At 41.1% G+C, this 23,109-nt stretch overlaps 2 protein-coding genes across 2 annotated transcripts; both read left to right on the forward strand.

Annotated features, from left to right (window-relative positions):
- Positions 1-63: 63 nt before the first annotated feature.
- Positions 64-21,050, forward strand: LOC144635690 (mucosa-associated lymphoid tissue lymphoma translocation protein 1-like). Its single transcript, XM_078494805.1, is given in 14 exon segments — positions 64-376; positions 4,514-4,867; positions 6,050-6,346; positions 8,360-8,632; positions 8,980-9,030; positions 9,804-9,928; positions 10,748-11,010; positions 11,999-12,085; positions 13,315-13,445; positions 17,334-17,457; positions 17,459-17,493; positions 18,010-18,161; positions 19,297-19,395; positions 19,871-21,050. Coding segments are annotated over 13 exon segments (2,106 nt in total). The 5' UTR covers positions 64-376; positions 4,514-4,539; the 3' UTR covers positions 20,012-21,050.
- Positions 14,072-15,980, forward strand: LOC144639179 (holothin acyltransferase-like). The gene has a single exon (XM_078498486.1). The coding sequence runs from the start codon at positions 14,925-14,927 to the stop codon at positions 15,957-15,959; it is 1,035 nt and encodes a 344-aa protein (XP_078354612.1). The 5' UTR covers positions 14,072-14,924; the 3' UTR covers positions 15,960-15,980.
- Positions 21,051-23,109: the final 2,059 nt, after the last annotated feature.

The raw sequence follows: 23,109 nt of genomic DNA on the forward strand, positions 1-23,109 counted from the left end.
AATAGGGAAGTTGCTGAATTATAGCGGGCTCAAAACAACGAGAGGAGATTGAGAAAGAGGAAATAGAAAACACGACGGAAAAAGCCACGGGAAATTTGTCTGGGAAATCTGAGTTTTGTAATGCTCCTAAATTTAGCTTCTGCTTTATCGAAAGAGCGTACCAGCTGGGCATGCTGTAAGATATTCTACTAGCAAAGCATTTTCTCGGGCTATTATTTACAAGCATGGTTTGGTAGCGTTACTTTTAGAAGTTTCAGTTTGACACTTGTGTGGGACTTGTTGATGTTCTGGAAGGCATAAATATCACAACAAGTGGTTGCTGACTGAGTGTTGGGTTGACTCAAGTGTTCAAGGAAATTCTCAGCGTTACAATCAGGTTAGTACAGTACTGCTTTTAGGATAACAACAGGTTGTACAAGTTAGTTTTGTATTTTATACTTTCCAGAGTTTTAGTATTAATGTCAAAAATTAATCAAAGACCTGTTTCTGGGTAATTTTTAAGTATTTCTTGCCAGTTTCAAAATGTAGCCTTTTTCAATTATCTAACAATATTATTTCCTGCAGGAAAAGTGAATACTGGTGGATATTTACCACTACAAAGTCAAGTAAATATTTACCAAATGATGTTCACTGAGCCTGACACAAATTTTAATTGTTTTAGTATCGTATCCAGAGAGGTAAATAGGATTACCGACCACCATATCAAGATTTACAAAATAACAAGCTAAACCTTGGAAACACCACAAACAAGTGCTCAAATGCATTAATGTATATATGGAAGTTGAAAATGAATTTCACTGAGGTGAAAATGATTTAATGATTTGTATTTTTTGTTTCAATAATTTGTTTAAGGATTAGTACAAATCTGAAACAAAGAAAAATGCCAATCAAACCACTTTATAAAAATCACTTTGACATGAAATTCGCTTTAAACTACAATATCTATGTCATAGTTTAACTTTGAAAGCTAAAAATACTGTAAAATGCACCAACCTTGTCCCCAGGCTCTTCTTGACATTTGCCTAGCTGCCATCTTGAAAGCAGAGATGGCCCTGGGGACAAGGTTGAAAATCCACCAAAAGACCTCCATTTTTGATTGACAGTGATTTAGGCATATATTGAGTTTTCCAATAGGGGTATATTGGACAATTTGTTCCCATGGTATTTTGGTAAGATTTTTTTCTTTTGTGGTATTGCTGTAATTTCTCCAGCCCTCTCCCCTCCTTGGAGGAAGGCAGGGAGGGAGGGTACTCAAAAGATTTTTTATGGGGAGGCTCTGCCCTTTGGTCTAAACCTTTACCCTTTCATCTGATTACCATTTTAACAGACAAGGTACTCCATTTGTATACCTTTGATAAGAAAATGTTACCCCTTCCACTTATCTACAGAAGGAATGCTGCATCTGTTTTCTTAAATTTTCACTCAAATAACCCCTTAAACCAATTAAATTAATTGATTGCTCAGCAGGTATGTTCGAGATATTTTAAAATTATGTCCTTTTAAATGACAGTTTCTTAACCCTTTTCAATACTAGCTCAACTCGTGAAATCCCTACCCTTTTATAAACCTCCATTCTGAAAAAAGCTACCCTTTAGGGCAGAGCCTTGCTGTATAGTCCACCATAGTGGGTATTCCCCCTGGGTCCAATCCTAATGCAAGGTGTGGATTTTTATTATTAATCGGGCGGGGCCTGGGCCCGATTCATAATCTGCACGGAATTTTTTTTTTTTTTTGTCGGTGAATCGATCCAGACCCACGCGGCCCAGCCCGCTCTTCTGTCACGGTCACGCAAGATTAATATTTAATAGCGATCAGCCGATCACTCGCGTTTAACATGAACACTCTGCCTCTGAAATGTATAATTTTGTTTCATCCATATTTACAAGAAGAGAGGGCTGATATAATCACAAGGAAACAAAGACCGCTTGGACATGTCCAGCATTAAAACTACCACTACGCCGACCCATGTCACCGACCTCGCTTGTAGCTATAAATAATCATCACCTATTTCTGTGATACCGCGCTCGGTGGAAATTTATTACTCAAGCGGGAGGAGGAAGCACAATACCGGACGGCCACGACACTGAATCCCAAGAGACAGAGAACGAAACGACGACGAAGGCGCCAGAAGGGGCCGGGAACACGCCGCGTAGGGGACAAGCGCGGAGGAGAAAGGTGGCGGATAAGGGGGGAGAGGGGTAGGAGGGAAGAAGAGGAGCGAAGATGGAAGTGACAAGAAGGGGAGCAGACTGAAAGAGGTCAGGTGGCAAACAACCGCCGATAACTGTGCAGTTCTTGTTAATTTTTGGTTAGCAGTATTTATTCATTACTGGATGTTCTACGAGGTCTGCTTTATCTATCTTAAAACCTACATGAGTTGACGTACAATTTCGAAAAAATGAGTTATTTTTATGCTGTTGGTATGAATTTAGCAAACAAAGTATTTAATTGCGGGCCCAAGAGAGGCCCGCAACCCTAATCTTGACAGTGACCAGCGGATTGCGTATTACGCGTGCGCGCCACGTTTATAAAGACTATCTGCAAACCGGAAGTTGAAAATTTTGTTCTTCCACTAAGAACGATCGGAATGCAAAAAATGTGTCAATCACGACAGTTTGTCGTAACACCGGAAGAGAAAAATCTTGTCTCCAAGAGCGATAAGAATGCGAAAAATGAGGCTTTTGTCGGAAGATTGCAGACATTACGTTTTGCAGACGTTGTTTTATAGGTGTTGCTTTTGAGAAGATCTGCTTTGATTGTATCACAGATAAACTACGGCAAAGCGAATGATTCCAACAACGGTTATTCTCGAGAAATTCCTTATAACACTGACAACAAAGCGAGTTTGCTGACGGAGGAAAATCACATCTCAATTCACACCGCGTGCTCGACTACACTTCGCAAAACTGTCAATCAAAAAAACAACTCTGATTGGTTCGCGGCAATAGGAAACGATAAAAAACATTCGTGACTTAAGCGTGACGCGTTACTCGACCTTACTCGGAATAATTTTCTTTTGTCCAGTGATTTATCGACACTGTCTGAAAAATTTAATATCGATAAACTTTGGCTTATTCACCATTGAAACATGGCAAACTTGTCAACATATGATTGGTAATATCAAACACGTAAAAAAATCATCATAATTTCGCACACATTGAGATACTGTTATTCTCGGTGGACAGACTCCCAATAAACAACCGCAGTTTATAGAAGAAATCTCAATTACCACAGTTATGCCAACTTCTGGAAAACTTCCCAAAAACTTCGACTTCAAGTAATTTTCCAAACTAACAAAAAACACTTCCCTCCCAGTACCTTCTCTTAACTGCATCGAGGCCCGCACTTTCTAACCTGTGGTTACCACTAGTATTTACCTTAATCATGTGGTTATTTGCATTAGGGGATGGGGTTACCCTAGAAAATATAATTTGTAGATAAAGGGTATGGTAAATAACAGAGCATATTTAAATCATCAATTTCCAGCAAAGTATTGCTGTAGTATGTTTGGTACATGGTATTCAGCACCCATAGCAATGACCTCCTCTTGACTCAGTAAAAGTTATTGTCAAGAAATTAGAAGCTGTGAAGTAGAGTACTTGGAGGGATTTCTTTAAATGTCATGATTCAAAAATTAGCTGTCATGTTGCTGAAGTTTCCTTCATTTTACTTACTCAGATGGGAGGCGTAGTGCCCTAACGGTTAGTGCGCTGGACTCCAGATCAAGTGGTCCGGGTTAGAGCCCTGGCCACGGTGACCCAGGGTCATTGTGTTGCGTATTTAGGCAAGACACTTTAATCTCATAGTGCCTCTCTTCACCCAGGTGTATAAATGGCCTGGGGGGGGGGGGCGGGGGGCACTCCCATATATGAGCTATATAGGTATGTGCCGCTGTGAAGGGTATGGTTTTCAAGCAGTTTTGTTTGGGATAGGGTATAAAAATCAGAGAGTTTTGGTCTAGAAAAGGGTAGCATTTGCCAGGAAACTGATCGGTGGTATGACGAATTAAGTCCAGAACAGGAATAGAAACGCAGAAGAGAAAGAGGTTGACCTTAACATAAAAAAATCATCGCAGCATCTTTGTTGACAGATGGTTTCCATTAAAACACTTATAGTAATACAATTTTAACAAAATGCAAGTCTGGTATAGGGAAGGGATTATCGGTGTCTAGTCTAGTATAGGGTTGCAAAATTCAGCTGAACATGGTCTGGTATAGGATAAGGGCTTTAAATTCCCAGCAGCACGGCCCCACCCAAAAATATACAGGGTACCCCCCCCCCCCCGGGATAAATGGGTACCGGTACTGGCAAATTTACTCGGGGTAACCCTGCGATGGACTAGTATCCCATCCAGGGGGAAGGAGAAATACTCCTAGTCGCTTCATGCTATGGAAACCGGGATAAGCTCCAGCCTGATGGGCCATTAGGCTCGTATGCAGACCTTACCTTTACTAAACCTTTCTCAGTGCATGTCTTATCAGCATATCTATACATGAAGTTGTTTATCTCATAGGATCACTACCAACGCTGTCACAAGCAATGGATGCAAGGCGTATCTCAGACTTGCCTGATGATGTGAAAAGAAGGATTGCGGCAGTGTTGGATGCACCAGAACTACCCAACTGGAGATGGCTCATACGAGACGTCATAAGACCACACATACCCTTGTACAATGAGGAAAAAGCATATAATGATTGCATTTCCAGAATCGGCATGGAAACACTGTTGCCAGGTGGAAGTCCAACCCTTAAATTGCTGAATGAATTGGGACAAAGAGGCATAACTGTGGGAGTTCTGAAAAAATTGATCAGTTCTATAAATGAAAGACCACCAAGCTTACAGACAATATTAAATTTGTTATGTACCGGTAAGTTTGCAGACTTTGTTCAAAGTTGCTGTTGTCAGTTGCATTAACAAATGGTAAAATAATGTCATAGCGCGCACTATTGAGTTACAAATGCACACGGGAGGCTGCTAAGCACAAAAGATGCGTAAGAGTCGCTCAAGGCAATAGCCGAGGGGGACTCTAGCTTCTTGAGTGCTTAGCAAACCTCCCAAGTGCATCTGTAACTCAATAGTGCACGATGTGACATTTACATGTACCATTTGCTTTATAGCACAACTTTTAGGAGATTTATTAAAGTTTCTTTGAGGTAAAAGTGCACGCGCTTATTTGAACAATTGCGTGTAGTGCTCTCGTAAATGCTGACAAAAACCTAAAAGAAAAAAAGAAACAAAACAAATAAAACTGCTGGAGCGATCTGTGGTCATAGCTTAAAATATAAAAATGGTTTAATCTGTTTAAACCATTTTTATATTTTAAACAAAACAAAGTTTTGAATTATTTAAAACTTTCATTACACCTCAAAGTCTTTCAGCATTATGAAGAAATGGTTTTTCTTATGTTTAGCTTTTCAAATTCACAGGAAAATCGAAAAAACAAGTAAAAACTCGTGAAGTAATGGCACCTTCTTGTGCCATGTCGCAACAGTTCAGCGCACATGCTCAGGTTGAAGCATACGTCAGCGTACACCCATGGGCAAATACATGTAGTAGACCCTAAATTAACTAATCAGAACGCGCGCTTTACTGTAGATGTGCAATAATTACTTCTAGAGAATGATCATTTGCACTGGTCCTGAAACTTGAAAACTTCAGAGTCCGTGTGGTGGTCTAATAGTTAGTGTGCTGGACTCCAGATCGAGCAGTCTGGGTTCAAGCCCTGGCTGGAGTCATTGCTTGAGTAAGAAACTTTACTCTCACAGTGCCTCTCTCCACCCAGGTGTATAAATTGCATACTAGAAAATTTACTGCTGGGGCAACCCTGCAATTAACTGGCATCCCATCCAGCTGGAGTAGAAATACTTCTAAACACTTCATGCTACTGAAACTGATGGGCCACCAGGCTTGAACACAAACTTTACCTACTGACAGTGGCAAACAAGTTGCAACATAGGTTCTATAGACCTGTTGAAAGCTTGTGCACGCCACAGCATTGTACCCTCAGTGATTCACAAACTGATCATCTGAAATGTTGTACCATTAGCAGGTTCTCCTAAACCAATTATTACAAAAGACGTTGAAAGGGAAGTACAAGGAACACATGGACAACACCTCCACATACATTGTGAAGCATCTGGCCAACAACCTCTTCACTTTCAATGGTTTAAAAAGAAAGAAGAACTCCATGAACAAACAGGAAGCACACTAACTCTTCACAATGTATGGGAAGGCGATGAGGGATATTACATTTGCCGAGTAGCAAATCAGTTTGGTTGTATATGGACCAGTTGGGCACAAGTGATTGTCACTGAAGACTATGATGTCCATGGTTATTCACAATTTGGTAAGAACGGATACATTATTCTCTCCAGTGGCTAGAGCATTATTATGGGAGGGGAGGGAGGAAGACAGCAGGGTCTGAACCTCCTGCCTCCCATACTTTATATTTTCCGCTTCCTTCCCCTTTCTGTGGTGGTTCCCATCTTTGTCCCATATGTATTGCAATTAGTAGAAACTCGTGTGTTCTATTGGTGTTTTTTTTTTTTTTTTTTTTTTTTTTTAAATTTATCTAAATGTTGCAAAATTTTACTTGTTTTCTCCCAGGTCCCACCACCTTAGGAATCCTGCTTTCTCTTTTCTCTTCTTTCACCTCCCACCACTTTTCTCCTGGGCTCCCCCCCCCCCCCCCCACTGTCCCCCTTCACATTACTGTAGGCTAAATTATATGTATTCAAGAGACAACACAACTGCCGACCGTTTAGCTCAGTTGGTAGAGTACCCGACTGTTGTGCGGGAGGTCTCGGGTTCGACTCCCAAACTAAACCAAACTCTTGAGGCTCTTAAAATTACTGTGGAGAATGTGGTGCCTTTGCCCAATATAACATCTGCAAATGGTTAGATGTTCTAGTCTTCTCGGATAAGGTTGATAAACTGTAGCTCCCATCTCCTGCATCTTCAGTGTTATAAAATGGTCAGCAGGGGATGTTGAAGAGCACACACACTTATCACAAAGAGTAGGGCACAGAGTCCCAGTGTTGTGGTCTGGCCTTGCTTTACGGGTTGGTACTTCACATAGGCTTAACCTCATTGCACTTTCCCCCTTGGACAAAATTGTCCAAAAAAATTACTATGATTACTACTATATATTACCGGTACTATATGGGGAGAGATAAACCTCCCTACCACGCAGTGGGAGGCTAAGTGGCCTTCTGGTTAGTGCACTGGAGTCAAGAGTGTTGAACTCTGATCTGGAGTTTAGCACTCGTACCAGGCCACTGTAGGCCTCCCAACTATCTAAAAAAAAATATGAAAAACCTGACAAAGGTCTTATATCATGGGAGGGTGGGAGGGGTAATACCTACAGTAATTAACATGGAGAGAATAGACTGATACTATATATTACCGGTACTATATGGGGAGAGATAAACTTCCCTACCACGCAGTGGGAGGCTAAGTGGCCTTCTGGTTAGTGCACTGGAGTCAAGAGTGCTGAACTCTTATCTGGAGTTTTGCACTCATACCAGGCCACTAAAGGCCTCCCAACTATCTAAAAAAATATGAAAAACCTGACAAAGGTCTTATATCATGGGAGGGTGGGAGGGGTAATACCTACAGTAATTAACATGGAGAGCATAGATGATTGAGGAGGCGTTACTCTTATTTTTGCATCGGGTTGTGGCTTTCTGTATCCTTGCATGCTTATGTCACGATAACTGACGAATTTGGTTTTTTTTTTTTTTTTTGTTTTTTTTTTTTGGGAATTTTTTTTTAAAAAAAAAAAACCCAGCCGCCACCTTTATTAAGTGGCCACACCACCTTTTGGCCTTCCCGATGAGGATTCGTCTATTGTTTTTGCCTCTTTTAAGCAGTCACAACAATTTAATACACATTGATTGGTCTTGTTGTCAACAACATAGTTATGATAGTTAAGAGTCCAAAATTTGAATTGATGACTGATAAAACCATTCAAACAAACGCTTATTATCATCTTGTCACTATGCTAAATGATGACTTTTGATTTCCTAGCAATAATTTCTGATGAACTGTGCGGCCAACCTCTTTTAAGCAGCCATATTTTGCCATTTCCCCATATAGGTGGCCGCTTAATAGAGGTTTGACTAATTCAAAAATTCCTATATCTCTAGAACCCGTCGTTTCTTGTGCCAAGGCCCTGCCAGCTAAGAAAAATGAAAAGGGCTATGGGGATGAGAATGCCACTACCCAAATTAAGAAACTTTGTTATTGTCCTGTACACTTTTATGCAAGCTTCTGTAGGATAACTTTTCTCAAAACAGCTGTATATGGCTCCTTTAAACTTTGTGAACTTTAAACATAAATACATATTCTTTTTTTGCAGACCTACCAGTCATCACTAGCCAACCAGATCCCGCTGTTCCTGTACTGCAGGGCTCACAGTTAAGGTTGTATTGTGATGGCGTGGGAAGACCAGCTCCCAGCTTCCAGTGGTATCATAACGATGCACCTATCCGAGAAGAGACAAATCGGGTGTTAACAAGAACTAATGCTTCCACTGAAGATCAAGGTGTATATTTCTGTAAGGTGTACAACACTGCTGGGGAAACACTGTCACAGTCCACTCGAGTCCACTTCATTGACAGACATGCTGGAGGTAATTTAGATTACTTTGTAGTCGGAACCCTTGCCCTACACCACACCATGTTCAACTGCATTTTGCAACCCTATTTAACAATCCGCTCACATCCTCCAGTTAAACATTTCTGTTCTTTAAAATGTTTTCGAAAACCCTGACTCTGTCCGCTCATACAAAAAATTTCACTTATAGCAAAACACAATGTGGATGTCGACATGACAATCTGTTAAGTACCCTGGGTTGTAACAAAGTGAGTGTGACCCCCCCCCCCCCCCCCCCTTTAAAAAAAATCGTAGCTATGCCCTTGAACTTGATGTATAATTTTTTATACAGTAGTTAATTCTCTTGTTAATCTTCTCTGGCAGATTTAACAACAGTTACCCAGAGAAGGGGTCCCAGCAGTGACAGTGAGCAAGGTAATTATGACAATGGTCCAACTTAATTAAATCACAAAATTTAAAAAAAGTTTTTGACATTAGGTTTACTTTTTGGTATTTAATACAAAGGTCTCTGCTACAGAGCAGTGACTTCCTGTGGCGACGAGTCTGCCCATATATGGAGTGTGTCTGTGAAGGGGAGTCTGCTTATGGGAAGTTTCAGCGCATATGAGGTTCATGTGCGTGGAAGGTGTAGCTGCCCATTGGATTGTGTGCCCATGAGAAGTGTGTGCCCATGGGAAGTGTCTGCCATGGAGGTGTCTGCTCATCAGAGCTGTCTGCCCACACGATTCTGGCATCTGCACATGGGAGGTGTCTTCCCATGAGAGATGTGTGCCCATGGATGGTGTCTGCCCATGGGAAGTGTCTGCCCCTGGGAGGTTTGTGCTTGTGAGATTTTATGCCCATGGGAAGTGTGTTACCGTGGGAATGTATGTCATGGGAACTGTGTGCCCATGGGATTGTATGCCCATGTGAGGCGGGTTCCATAGGATTGTATGCCCATGGGAAGTGTGTTACCATGAGAATGTATGCCATGGGAACTGTGTGCCCATGGGATTGTATGACCATGGGAGGCGAGTTCTATAGGATTGTATACCCATGGGATTTGTGTTCCCATAGGAAGTGACATGCCTGCCCATGGGAAGTGTCTGCCTATAACAGGTGTATATACATGGGAAGTAAGATTGATTTATTGATTGATTGATTTGTTTCTGTGCTGTTAAGACTGTTGTTGTTGTCTTTCCTGTTAGTTGCAAATAAAGTGGCCCTGTTGATTGGAAATAAAGATTACCGTTTTCAGCAACTTGGAAGACTCTTTCATCCAATCAATGATGTTTGTGACTTAAATGGCAGGCTGGTCAACATGGGTTTTAAGGTAAGCTGTGGCTGTGGTAGTATGATACCTCCATGTTAACAACATGAAACACCTATTAAATGAACTTTGTCATTTTTAACTTAAACAAAAGTTACCGTATGCAGAATGAAGCAAGAAATGACAATATGTCATTGCTGTTTTCTGATCTCTGCCATGCTAAATGATTTCGATTAGTTACTAATTATGTCACATGCATGATAACCTGAAGCCTTTGAAGAAGAAGGCTGATTCTATTTTGTGTAAAATACTTGTTTTGGGCTTTCAGAGATTCCAAGAACCAAATGAGAATCTTCTGTACAATCTCGATAATATTCCCTCTCTCAAGGATACTCCATTGTCTCTGAGCCGTGTGATGTCAAACCCTGGGATCAGGGAATGCCCTTTTCGGGGTATGACTGGCTGCTATAGATTTTTAAACTTAGCCCACTTATTTTTTAGTGCTCGGTGATTGGACGTCGAAAACTCTTAATATTTTTCCAAAATGGTGCTTTATTGGGAGGCGTGGTGGCCTAATGGTTAGCGCGCCGGACTCCGGATCGAACGGTCCGGGCTCGAGTACCGGTGAAATAATGATGAGGGGTACCCTGCGATGGATAAGCACCCCATCCACTGGGGAGTACAAATATTCCTAGCCGCTTTAAGTGTCTATACAGTGAATATGTGGCGGAATCCAAACATTTCTTTTGGAATACTTGTTTTCCCATTACAGAGATACGAAAACCACAAAAAGCCTGTAGGCTGTATAGACACTTTAATGCTATCGAAACCGGGATAAGCTCCGGTAGTATGGGCCACTAAATGTCATTCAAACTTTCTCAGGTGGTTTCTTTGGTCAACTTGACTCTGAAGGAAATGCGAGAAGCCCTTGTAGAGTTCTGCAAACTTCTAGTGGAAGACACTTACGCTGTGTTCTATTTTGCTGGCCATGGTTTTGAGCGTGGTGGACGTAGCTACCTGATGCCAATCGATGCAACAGAGTCATACCGTCGAAATGAAAACATGGCTTCGGCTGAAGTCCTTAGAACCATGCAAGCGACTGAGGCAAAGTTAAATGTGGTATTACTGGATTGCTGCAGAACAGAGTAGGTTCACTAGTATTTTTTTGTTGTTACTGGGGATAATCAAGGAAATTAGTAATGGCGAGGTGTTTAGAAAATGAGTTGCCCTCTCTTTTTATTTTGGGCGAGCAAGTGCTGAGGCGCGCGCGAGAAAATCACTTCGCGCGAGGAGGCGCGACGCGCGAGGGCGGAGTAATTTTCTCGCGCGATCGCGTGCCGTTCGGTAATAGCTACCACCCCACGGCCAAATAATACTCAATTAATGAATATGACAACACCAAAATTCCTATACTGCTTGAAACGCCACCCAATCACAGCCTTCCATGAAACACCATTAAATACGTTAGTCTAAGACCTTCTTACGTACCTCTTACAGCACGACTTGCGCAAAAACCAACATTTCTAAATTCCAATTCAATCCAAAATCCAAGGGCCATAGGTTCGTCAGTCACTTTACTTGTGCAAAAAAAAACATAGCGGCGAGAAATGTTTTGCCAAAAAATACCGTATCGCCATTTTAAAACTCAAATTATTTGTAACACTGTCTTCTTTTTAACCCAGAGGGAAGGGAAGGATAAATATCAGGCACGTAAGTGAAAGTATTTTGGGGAAATACCAGCGCGCTACAGTCAACTCTCTCTTTAAAGACGGACACCGTCGGGACAGGCCCCAACTGTCCCTCTTAGATCTTAGAGAGGTGTCCGTCGTATAGCTTGTAGGGAGTTCAGACTTTACAGTATAAAAATGACTGAAAAACGGATGGGACGGGACCACCACCAGGTGTCCGTCTAATGGTGGATATCCACTGACGCGTATTTTTTTACGTGCGTTTACGTGCGTGAAAAAATTTAGAGACAATGTATGAACGGCTTGCGACTTTTTTTACGCACGTAAAATATTACGCATCAGTGGAAATCCACCTTTACAGAGATTTCTGTCTTACAGAGGTGTCTGTTAAGAGAGAGTTGATTAAAATCTGTTATTGTTGTCTTCTTTGTTTTTCTTCATTTAGACCTGATCCTGAAGTACATAACAGTCCGTTACTGGGTGGCGATTTACAAGATATAAAAGAACCAAATGTTGTGGTAGCATTTGGATGGTAAGCTGGTAATTCTTTAATTTTTAACTGCGTAATAACGAATAAACATTTTGCACAATAACTAAGACAAACACCTGCAAAGAAAGTGCTACGCTGAACTGTGATGTATTTCATATATAAAGCACGGAATAAGCACAGTTCCATGCATGGAATCTACAATAGAGCGGTTTTCAAAAGTAATTTGCGTTTGCTTTGGTTTTGCGTTCACTACGCTTAGTGATTGGTTTAAAACTTTCGCGCCACTTTCTCGGCCAATCAGGAGTAAAACCAAAACCAATCGTGTCTCGCTCGCTCTTGTTTTCCCGCGCTTCGTGCCAACTACATGTATTTGCTTCGAGTTTTGATTGGTTCACTGGATTGTCTGTGACCTTTGTGATTGGCCAGAGTAATTACTTTAGTTTTGGTTTTACGACACTCAAGTGAAAACCGCTCTAAGTGACAAAAGTGTTGACACATTGTCATTTTAGGCCCTACTTTATGGTAATTTGGTCCAATTTTACCCTTTCACCCCCTTTTTTCACTGAACCCCCCTTTCTTTCGTGGCTGGTCTGACACGCATGTTTCGTCTCGCTAAGAGACCCATCAGAGACCTTTCGGTGAAGCTAACTCGTCGAACATCGCGTTCGAAGTCCCGCTAGAGTCGAAATGATGGTGCAATCTGGCCTTACATCGCGTAAGCATTCCCAATTGCGTAACGTAATTCCCTACCAATGTTTTCGTTTGTTTTTGGAAGCCCTTTGCTATAAAATCATACAACATTGGATGGGAGAGAGAGAGGGTATTTTGGCAGAATGTAATGAAATTTAAAAATTAGTGTTAAATTTGACATGGAAACTACAAGGCGAAGTCAATGTGTCAACTACTTTTGACTAAGACTGTAGTTTTTCCTTTGTGAGAGCTCCGACAAAGGACTAATACTTGAAACGTTTGCTACGGCTGTTGATTTTACAACTTGAAGGTGAAAATGGCGCATCGACGCAGCAAAGCATTTTGTTCAGATAATATTGGCTTAATTTTGAGAATGGTTTTTATTCTTGCAAAATGGGAAGTGGATTTCTATAGAAAATAAGTGCGGCTACGTAAAACGAAGATTCTAATCTACAGGCAAGACAAGCAAGAGTGTAAGGTCCGTGGATTCCAGTGTAATATTCCAAAGTTTTAAAAATGTCTTATCAAACATTAAACTGACGTAATATTTTTCCTGAAGATTAGCTGTTCCTGTTTTTCAGTTGCCCTCTTTCGAGTGTCTTTGAATGTGAACAAGAGAAGAATGGTTTCTTCGCCAAACACCTTCTTAAGAATATCACAGACGAACACAGAAACAAATCCATTGAAGAAGTTCTACTTGAAGTCAGTCGCGGTGAGTAACCGAAATTCTGGCAGGAAACGCTGCGAAGCGAAGAGATATTTTCAATTGAGTGTCAATTTTGAGTGTCGTAAAACGAAAACCAAAGATATCACTCTGGCCAATCACAAACAACACAGACAATCCAGTGAACCAATCAAAACTCGAAGCAAATACGTGTAGCCGGCGTGAAGCGCGGGAAAACGTGTGTGAGCGAGTCACGATTGGTTTTGGTTTTATTTCGGATTTCTTGAGAACCAATCACTAAACGAAGTAAAGCAAAACCATAGCAAACGCGAATTACTTTCGACACTCAAGTGAAAACCTCTAATATGAAATGCTTTAAAAATGTACGGTTTGGGCCATTTTGGGAAAACGCCATCATGGGATTTAGCCCAATATTCACTCCAGGTCCAAAAGAATCGAATAAAAAAGTGCCCTTGTGTTGAAATACCACCATGTCGATAAAGCCTTATTTTAACTCCAGATCCATTAAAAACTGCCAGTTTGAAACTTGAAATGCACAGTTTGGGCCTTTTGAGGAAAATGCCACCACGTGGATTCAGCCTAAACACAAAGTTCACTCGTTGTAGAGAACGTGAACACTCGCAGATAGACTTTCTCGTCCTTGGGTGCAGTACAGTTACACCACTTTATGAAAACGCTCTCCTGAGTGCACAAGATCTTAAAACATTTTACAATAATTAAAAAAATAGGGTCGTTAGGGTGCATAGCCTGCGCTGCAGGACTATACCGGGGTTAAGTTCGTCTCCAACGCGGGCTATAGGGTTCAGAGCTGTTTTTTACCCATTAAATTATTTAAGGGCTAAGGTGACCCCACCTATAGATTTTGTTAAATCAAAAACACTGACCTCTTTTGATGTTGCCAAGGCTCTTCGGCTCCTGACCTCTTTAGGGCGCCTGATGACACACTATCTTGCCACGCAAGTAAACTGTAAGCGTATTTTCGGTATTCTAGGAATGCAATTCGATCTGGTCCGATCTGACCTAAAACAATTTACTTAAAATTTGTGATCTTTACCTGTTCGTTTATTTTCGGAGAATGCATTAAATATCAGTTTGTACTTGACTCAATGTGATTGTTAGATATTTCTGATGTTATGGTAACGTTGATTTTTTTAGACTTGCCATCTAGAAGAAGAAACTGTCGCGTTACATTGCAGCGTGACACGATATACGAAATACATGACACAAGGCAAAAACAAACAAACACGCTAAAATAGATTTTGAAATTTTTCATTTCCATTTCTATGTATGAGCCTCATGTGCTGTAGACTGTTCATAACCCCTTTATTTTCTCGAATTTTTTGTCGATGGCTGAAGGCGGGGAAGGAATCGCGGGAGAGCTGGACGCCAAAGCAAATCGGGAGGCACGATGGGGCGGGGGCAAGGGGGCGGGGGCGGGTTGTTCGGCGTTAAAAGATAGATAACTTGTGAACAGTCTTCCTGTGCTGTGCTGTGCTCGAGGTGTGAATGGCACTTCTCGCTTTTTCTCGCGGCTTTGCCGCTCGCCATTCGATCAGTCGCTTTGCATTCGCATGTTCACGTCGCACTCTTGGAAAAGAGACAGACCCCACGCAGTTTGCCAAACCCTATACCTGCATGCCGACAATGGAAGAGTTCAAAATTCGCCTTATCGAGACGAAAGAGGAGTACGAAAGCGTCATAATAAATGCGATGGTGAAGGAAGGCTGGCGGCCGGGTCTAAAAGATGCCGAATGTTATCATGCTTGCGATCCAACTGCTGCTTTTGTTGGCGAGCTGAACGGAAAGCCCATTGGTTGTATTACAGTGACAAAATACGGAGATAGCTTCGCTTTTGGTGGGTGTTATATCGTGAGCAAGGAACACAGAGGAACTGCTTATAGTAGGAAGATTTTTGACGCCGCTTTTGCAAGTGTGAAGCCGCCTCGAAGCATTGGAATATCAGCATTGCTGGAGTTGGAAAAAATGTACAAACGTAAAGGATTTCGCAGTCACTTTTATGGCGCACGCTTCGTTTTTCACCTTCCAACCGCTATAACTCGCTTCTCTGAAGCATCAGAGAGATCTCCTGTAAAAATCAAACGTATTGAAGAAGTGAATTCGGAAGCGCTTTTCATGTACGACACCGCAGTGTTTGGCTTTAAACGTCGCGCGTTCTTGTCAAAATGGCTTGGCGTGACAGGCAGTCACGCACGTGTAGCCATCGACAGCGAAGGCTCTATCGTGGGTTATACGGTTGCCCGACCAATGTTTGTGAAAGAAGAAGGTTACAAGATAGGGCCGCTCTTTGCAGATTCCGAGCCAATTGCAGAGAAGTTGTTAAAAGCAGTGTTTGAAGAGCTTCTTGGACAAGGGGATCCTGCTGTTGTGGTCTCTCTCGACACCCTCACAAAGAAGGCCACGGAATTGGGCGAAAGGCTTCAAGGAAAGCGGTCAATGGAACTGGTGTACATGGTCATGGGTGACCCCCCTGATGCATGTTTTGATAAATCTTTCGGTTACACTACGATTGAACTTGGCTGAGTCAAACTTTATCCAGAAATAAGGAGATCGAGTACTCCCTTAACTTTCCACCTCTCTTTCCACCTACAGTAGTAGTAGCAGTAACAGTAGTAGCAACAGCAGCGGTAGTAGTAGCAATAGTAGTAGGGGTAACAGTAAAACAGGTGTGGTTTTTGTTTTTTTAAAAAAAAGCGGGAGTGGCAGATTAACTAAATTATAAATAACTATTATATACATTATTTGTTAGCGGTAGTGGAAGTGGTAGTGGTATAGTGTCGTGGTCGGGTAGACCTATTTACATATCAAATTCCGAATTCTAAACTGCTTCAAGCTAAATAGTTACGCAAGAAAGTATAAGACGAATTTACGCACCAACTTGTGATAGCAGGATGGATGTGAATATCAATTGACTGTTTTGAATTTATCCAGGGCTTCATTATTGATATTAATAAAGAGTATGATTTTGATTAAACCGTTTTATGACTAGTTTTTGGTCTCAAGCGCAGGCCTTAGGGAAGGGCGGGGGGGGGGGGGGGGAGTACCACTATAGTGGATTATACGGGAAGGCTCCACCCAATCAAAAGGGGGACCATAGGAAAGAGTAGCGACGAGTGTTCTTTAGGTATTAAAAGGACCTTTCAAAATATCTGGAGCAGACGCACCTTCAACTAATTTTTCTTAGAGGATTACTGACTTACTCAAGTGAAAAAGTTTAGTAAAGGAATGCAATATTTGTACTATAGGTATAAGGAAGGGGAACTATTTTCTGCGGAAGGTAATAAATTGTGCAAAGGTAACTGTTTTTAAAACAGTTACCTTTGCACCTAATAATGGTATATAAAGGAGTAAGGGTTTGGACCTCGTGGCGTAGTTTCCTCGTAAAAATTTTGTTGGGTACCCCACTCTCCCCCCCCCCCCCCCCCTCCCCACTCACACGGGTCTCAAGTCTATTATATTGTGTGACACCATGCGTCGCGTTCGATATAGAAAGACGACATCAGGCAATATTTTTAGCTACCTTTTCTGTCACAGTTGCTCTATTCACACGTTTAAAACCCATGTCTAAATGCATTTTTAAATTTATGACTATGTACGTGAAGGTTGTGAATTTATTAAAGGTGCTGAAGTAAAAAGGTCGTTTTGAATTTATCCTGTTTAGTGTTGGCGGGACGTGAAATTGATTAGATATCTTGAAGGATGCGGTCCATGCTATTTCATCGGCTTTTAACACAAACTGAGGTCTTTGTGGAGTCAACTTCATCCAAATTTGTTAAGTTAACAGTCTTCTGGTGTTATCCAATACACGTAGAATAAACTGTTTGGATTTTAAAAGTCACTGTACTGAAGATTTTAATGAACTTCTCTTCACTGATCTAAATCTTTTTTTTTCTTCAGGAATACACGAAGAGAATCTCGAAGACCCCATCACACTTCAGAGGCAAGTTGTTAACAGAATAACCACTTCGGTCAAACCTATGAGTCTTTGGACACCGGTGGATAACAGTTCAATGAATCCTTCTCAATACAGCAACTGCAATGTGGCAATCTGCTCATGGTAAGCTGGAAATTGCCTCAAAACCAGGACCAAAGTTTACGTCATATCATTTGGCCAATCATAGCAAACTCCTAGCGCAACGAACCAATCAGAAATCAAAAAAGAAAACGTGCCAGCCGCGTCAAACGCGGGAAAATGCGTGTAGCCAAGTCACGGTTGGTTTCGTTTTTCCTCGTGACTGGTTTAAATAAACAGCATCTTTTCTCTGATTGGTTAGAGCACTTTGGCGTGTTCTGTGAACAAATTTTCGAGCTAAGCAAACGCAAAACCAATGCAGACACTTGGTTTGTGACGTTAGGAAAGAAATTCAAAAGACAGGCCGGTTTTACAAGTGCTTACAAGTCCCCGTCTCTTCCAATTATCTTATTTTAAGGAATTCTCGAAACCAGCTTGTGGCGTTAACAACTAGTGAATAAAACGGCTGTTTCCACACACCAAGCTTACTCTACCAATTTGTTTATTGTTTCATGATTGAATCTTGACATTTTGCTTTGCTGTTTTCTTCTTTCCTACTAGAAATTCCCAATGAGCCGGTGACTGTCTTTCAAGATGGCAGAGTGAAGGTTGAATTGATTTTTAACGCTGAAGTGTCAAACGTCCTTATCGTGAATGCGCGTGCGCTTGGAGAGGATGACTTAGACTTAACAGTCACGTTTCACATGTCGGATGTAAGTGAGATTTGTTGTCATGTTTGATGTTTCAGTTTTTTATTCCTTATTATAGGAAATTGTAATTTTTTTAAGTGTCAGGACAGACGTGACAAAGTTTAGTTAAATGTTTTAAAGAAACGTCATCCGTGACGTCAATCAAAGAATGGCTGTTTTTGTCCGTCGGCATGACGTCACTATAACGTCATATCGCCTTGCAACATTTTTGATGAAAAAGGTAAAAAGGTAAAGTCTGCTTCGAGCCTAGTGGCCCATACAGGCTGGAGCTTATCGCGGTTTCTGAAGTATGAAGCGACAATAAGTATTTCTACACCACCCTGGATGAGATGCTAGTCCATCGCAGGGTTACCTCCTGCATTAGTTCGCCGGTACCAGAAGTACTTCTGCCGGTACACATTTATTAGGCATAAATAGATTGTGCTTGGCAACTTTTGAGCAACTTTTTGTAGTACAAGCAACCTAACGCAAATTTTGCGTTCCTTGGCAACTTTTGAGCAACAAATTGATATAAAACCGATCTAAACCATAAAAGGTCGTTTCATTTCGAAGGATTTTATTAAAACTAAGGATATACAATAAAATGACAATAAAATAACACTTGCTTTACCCCGCGTAATCTTGGCAGCGGCTTTCTATCTAACTGGTGCTATAAATCCAGCGGTTACTCGCTGCAACATAGAGCCTGCCGCCGGCCACCTTGGTATTTAAAGTGCGAGTAATAGACACTGGGACAACTATTAGTAAACTTGCAAGCGCTTCCATTTCTGGAAAACGCAAAATTCACTCTAGAGAGCAAGCAACTTTTCTTAATTTTGGTGGCAACTTTTTGATATTTTAGCAACTTTAGAGCAACTTTTGAGTATATTGTGAAGCAACTTTTCCTGAATTTACCGGCACAATCTATTCATGCCTACCATTTATACACCTGGGTGGAGAGAAGCAATATGAGAGTAAATTGTCTTGCCCAAGAACCCAACACAATGACCTTGGTCAGGCTCGAACCCGGACCGCTCGATCCAGAGTCTAACACGCTATTCATATGACTAGGCCGCCGCGCCTCCATCTGATGAAAACTGCAGGCTCAATTTCTGGGAGGTGAACTGGGACTTTAACAAATGTTTTCTGTCGTCATCAGGTTGTCAGCGGGTGCAGTATCGAGCGAGGTGACATGAGCGGGAAAAAATTGAGACCATCAGAGGCCACACTCAAAGTCAAGGACCTTCAACGACTCACGGTAAGCATTTTGGAACGTAGTTTGTACATTTTTTTTGAGAAACGTTTCAGTGCATGGTTGAGAAAGCCATTTTATCTTTTTTACTGACAATGATATCAGACACCCAACGCGTAACTGACAAAAACTTTTAATTTAATTCTCATTGGCTGAGAGTGAGTTAGTTCATTTGTCATAATACCAATCCGTTATGAGCATCGATTCTTCCAAAGATAGTCGAAAGCTTTCGAATACCCCCGAAGATAAGTTAAACTGCAATTAGATCTTCTGGAGCACTTCTGAGGACTTCCGATAATTACCCGAAGTATTCCAAAGAGTTACGAAGATGCTGCCCTGATTGCATTCTCCTTCAGTTCCTATATCAGCTATAGTAATTTATCAACTAAATTTGCGTTTACCAATATTCCTAAAATCTTACTGTCCCTCCCCTCCCCATCCCATCGAGTTGTTGAATTAAATTTTTTCTTTGTTTTTTTAGGAACCATTAGTATTTCAACTGCAATTCATGTATACCCTGAACTTTGAAAGACAACAGAAGTCTGTTAGTTACAGAATGGAAGGAAAACCTCTTTATGCCAAGCTGGTAACGCGCTGGGGAAAAGATCAGAAGGAACAATGACACTGGAAAAAGAAACGAGAATACTCCTGTACTGACTAGTATTTAAAGTTAACTAAACTCCAACCGATTAGCAAAACATTATTCTCATTATAAAGCCAAGTTACACGAGGCAATTTTTCTTGCAACGTGCAACGCAACGATGACGACTGAAAAAAATTGCAAGTTGCAGAGGGGATGTTACACGTCCACAATTTTTGTTTGCAACTTGCAACGCACCCGCTAAAAATTATCACCTTGAAACTCCCGCGAGCGAAGGACGGGCTCTAATTGGTTCAACTTGTCTCGCAACGTTGCGAAAAAGAGGAGAAAGTTCTACTTTTCTTGCGACTTGCAACGCAACATTTTTTGCATTGCAGGTTGCAAGATTACGGTGTTTATTACACGATATGTGACACGTGAGATTTTTTTGCAACTGGCAATGTAGCCTGCAAGTTGCGAACAAAAATTGCCTCGTATGTGATGGTTTTTACTTTTTAATGCAACTTAACAATGTGTTATACGGTATTATTTATTGTAAAAAGAATTTAGATGTAAAAAAGTTTATCAATGTAGGTATATAGTAATAAATATGATAAGAAACCAAAATTGCACTGTTATGAAGACTGTTTTGCATTGCTTCAGAGATATTCAAATAGTTATGTGGGCTCTGCTTTTTTTAAATATCTGACGCGCATAATGGAATAGTTCTGGAATAGTCTTGTAGATATATAGTAATTGAAACTAGTAAGCGAAATTTTTTGTTAGCAGTAAAATTTAAATTTAAATCGTTACATATTTTTATCATGAACATTGTAAATAAGTTTTAATCGAATTATAGCAGCAAAACTGCTCACTGAGTGGAACTCCATGGAGAAAACTGTGCATAGGGCATCTAGAAAGTTTTGTGTTGTTTACATTTGCGATGTGTCCAAAACACACATATAAATACCAGCGTACTCGAGGTTATATTTAATATTGCTTGAGTGAACTTCCGCTAATTAACCTTTATCAAATTGAATTCCTATTTAATAAATTGATCAGTATTGATCGCATGGCCCCTTTCATGTAGTTCTTTATTGCTCAAAGGGGATAAAAAGAAGGTTTCTTTCCATGACCCACGAAGATCTTTCAAAAATCTATTTTTTTTTTTGTTTTCGCAATTAAGGGCCCATTACATGGCGAATTCCAGCCTGGCGGAAATTTTGTTGTGATTAAATGGCGAATTTTAGCCCGGGTTGAACACTTTAAAAACTAACAACTTATCGTGGCCGCCATTTTCTTTTGTTGAAAACCATCACTGCGCATCCCTAAGCTCACTTTTCAGTGCGGGCTGCAAATTGAATGCCATTACATGAAGTTTTTTAACCCGTTTTCCCGGGCTGAGATTTCCAGCCCGGTTTCAAAAACCGGGCTGGAAATTTCAGCCCGGGATGAAACTTTCTTGATGTAATCGCAAACGTCTTTTCAAGAAGATTTCTTCTGGAAGCCGAACTGAAATCTCAGCCCGAATAACGGGGCTGAAATTCACCATGTAATCGGCCCCTCAAAAAGGGAACGTAGGTATATAAGTCCGCGAAACGAAAACTGATCATCTGTGGACTTCCCGCACTGCTATATTTGAACTCGTCAGAAGTAACGGCCAAAAGAGTATGACCATTTCTTTCAATTTTTTTCGAGACTTTGATCGGAAATAGTGGTGGTGGATCAAGAACTTGACATAAACCGTTGACTCCCATTGCAACATAGTTCGTCCACCAGGGATCTCTATTTTCCCCTGTCCTTGGCAACTCTTTCCAGTTTGCCCCAGCTTTCTCCAGTTTGTGGTGCTTTAGCCTCCTGTCTAACTTCTGCATTCTCCATGTTATTTTGGGCCTTCCGCGGTTCGAAGGGCAAGCTAGACTTTCTCAAAGCCCGTTTCCGGTAGTTAGGTCACCTCGCTTCTTCTCGACTTTGTCGCTCATTTATCGGGACTTCGTCTCACAAAAGAGTCGACTTGTGGCAAGTCTAAGGCAATGCCTGCCATGTTGGCAAAAGCCGTTCTCAGGGTGTGACTCAACCAGCGCCATTTTCTTTCCTGACTTGAAGGTGGCGAAGCTGTTCTTGTGCTCTGCCATCGAATTCGGAAGATATGCCGGGACAGTGATTGGCGAGGGTCTGAATCTTACTGAAACTAACTGCGAGACGGCCCAGAGAGCTGGAAGGGAGTTGAACAAAGGAAACAGTTAAAGCAAACGATAGTTGGCACAAGGTCCGAACGACTAAGAGCAAGGCTGCAGCAGGAATACAGAAAGAACTGAAGATCTAGAAGTGAAGAAAGGTTTGAGAAAGGATAAGAGAGAATGGGCTTTTAAACAATATAGCCCAAGAAGCAGAGGATGCTGCAAAGTGTGGGCAGATGAGAGATGTGTACGATGCTACAAGATTAAGGTTTTGCAGCGAGCCACCAAAGAAAATTGACATGGTAAGAAACAAGGCAGGGTATCTGTCGACAAAAGAAGAGGAGGTGTTACAAAGATGGAAAGAACACTTTGCAGAAATAGTGAACAGGCCCAGCCCAGAACGAGAGGCCGAGGTGATAAGCGACATGGAAGTTATAGAAGAGATACCATCAGGCCCCATAACTAAAGTCGAGATCAGGAGTGCCATCACCAGTATGTAAGCAGGCAAAGCATCTGGCTTAGACTAGGGCTTTCCACAAGTTGCTCGAGATTTTCTAAAAAGTTGCCCGTAATTTCTCAAAAAGTTGCTCAAAAGTTGCTCCAAAAATCCAAAAAAGTTGCTTCTGATAATAAAAGTTGCTCGAAAGTTGCATCAAAAAATCCAGAACGCTGCTTCTAATCAAGAGAATTTTTCTAAATATATGCTAATTTCGCTTTGAGAGTAAGATTTCCAAGCAGTTTTATGCGATTTTACAGCAAAAGAAGTATCTAAATAACATATTAAGGGGAAAATTTGTTAAATAACAAGGATTTCTTTAACTAAGAAAAATCGTGAAGATATCAATGACGTCATGTTTGCTGACGAGTTTTGTAATGTTTTAATGCAAAATGAGCCGAAAGTTGAAATGTCTTCAGATTTTCCTCGAAAGTCTTCGGCAAACTTCGTAAATCTTCAGAAAA

The sequence above is a fragment of the Oculina patagonica genome, chromosome 1 (assembly GCF_052425735.1).
Source record: "Oculina patagonica isolate OP01 chromosome 1, crgOcupat, whole genome shotgun sequence".
In the NCBI taxonomy this organism is placed as follows: Eukaryota; Metazoa; Cnidaria; class Anthozoa; order Scleractinia; family Oculinidae; genus Oculina; species Oculina patagonica.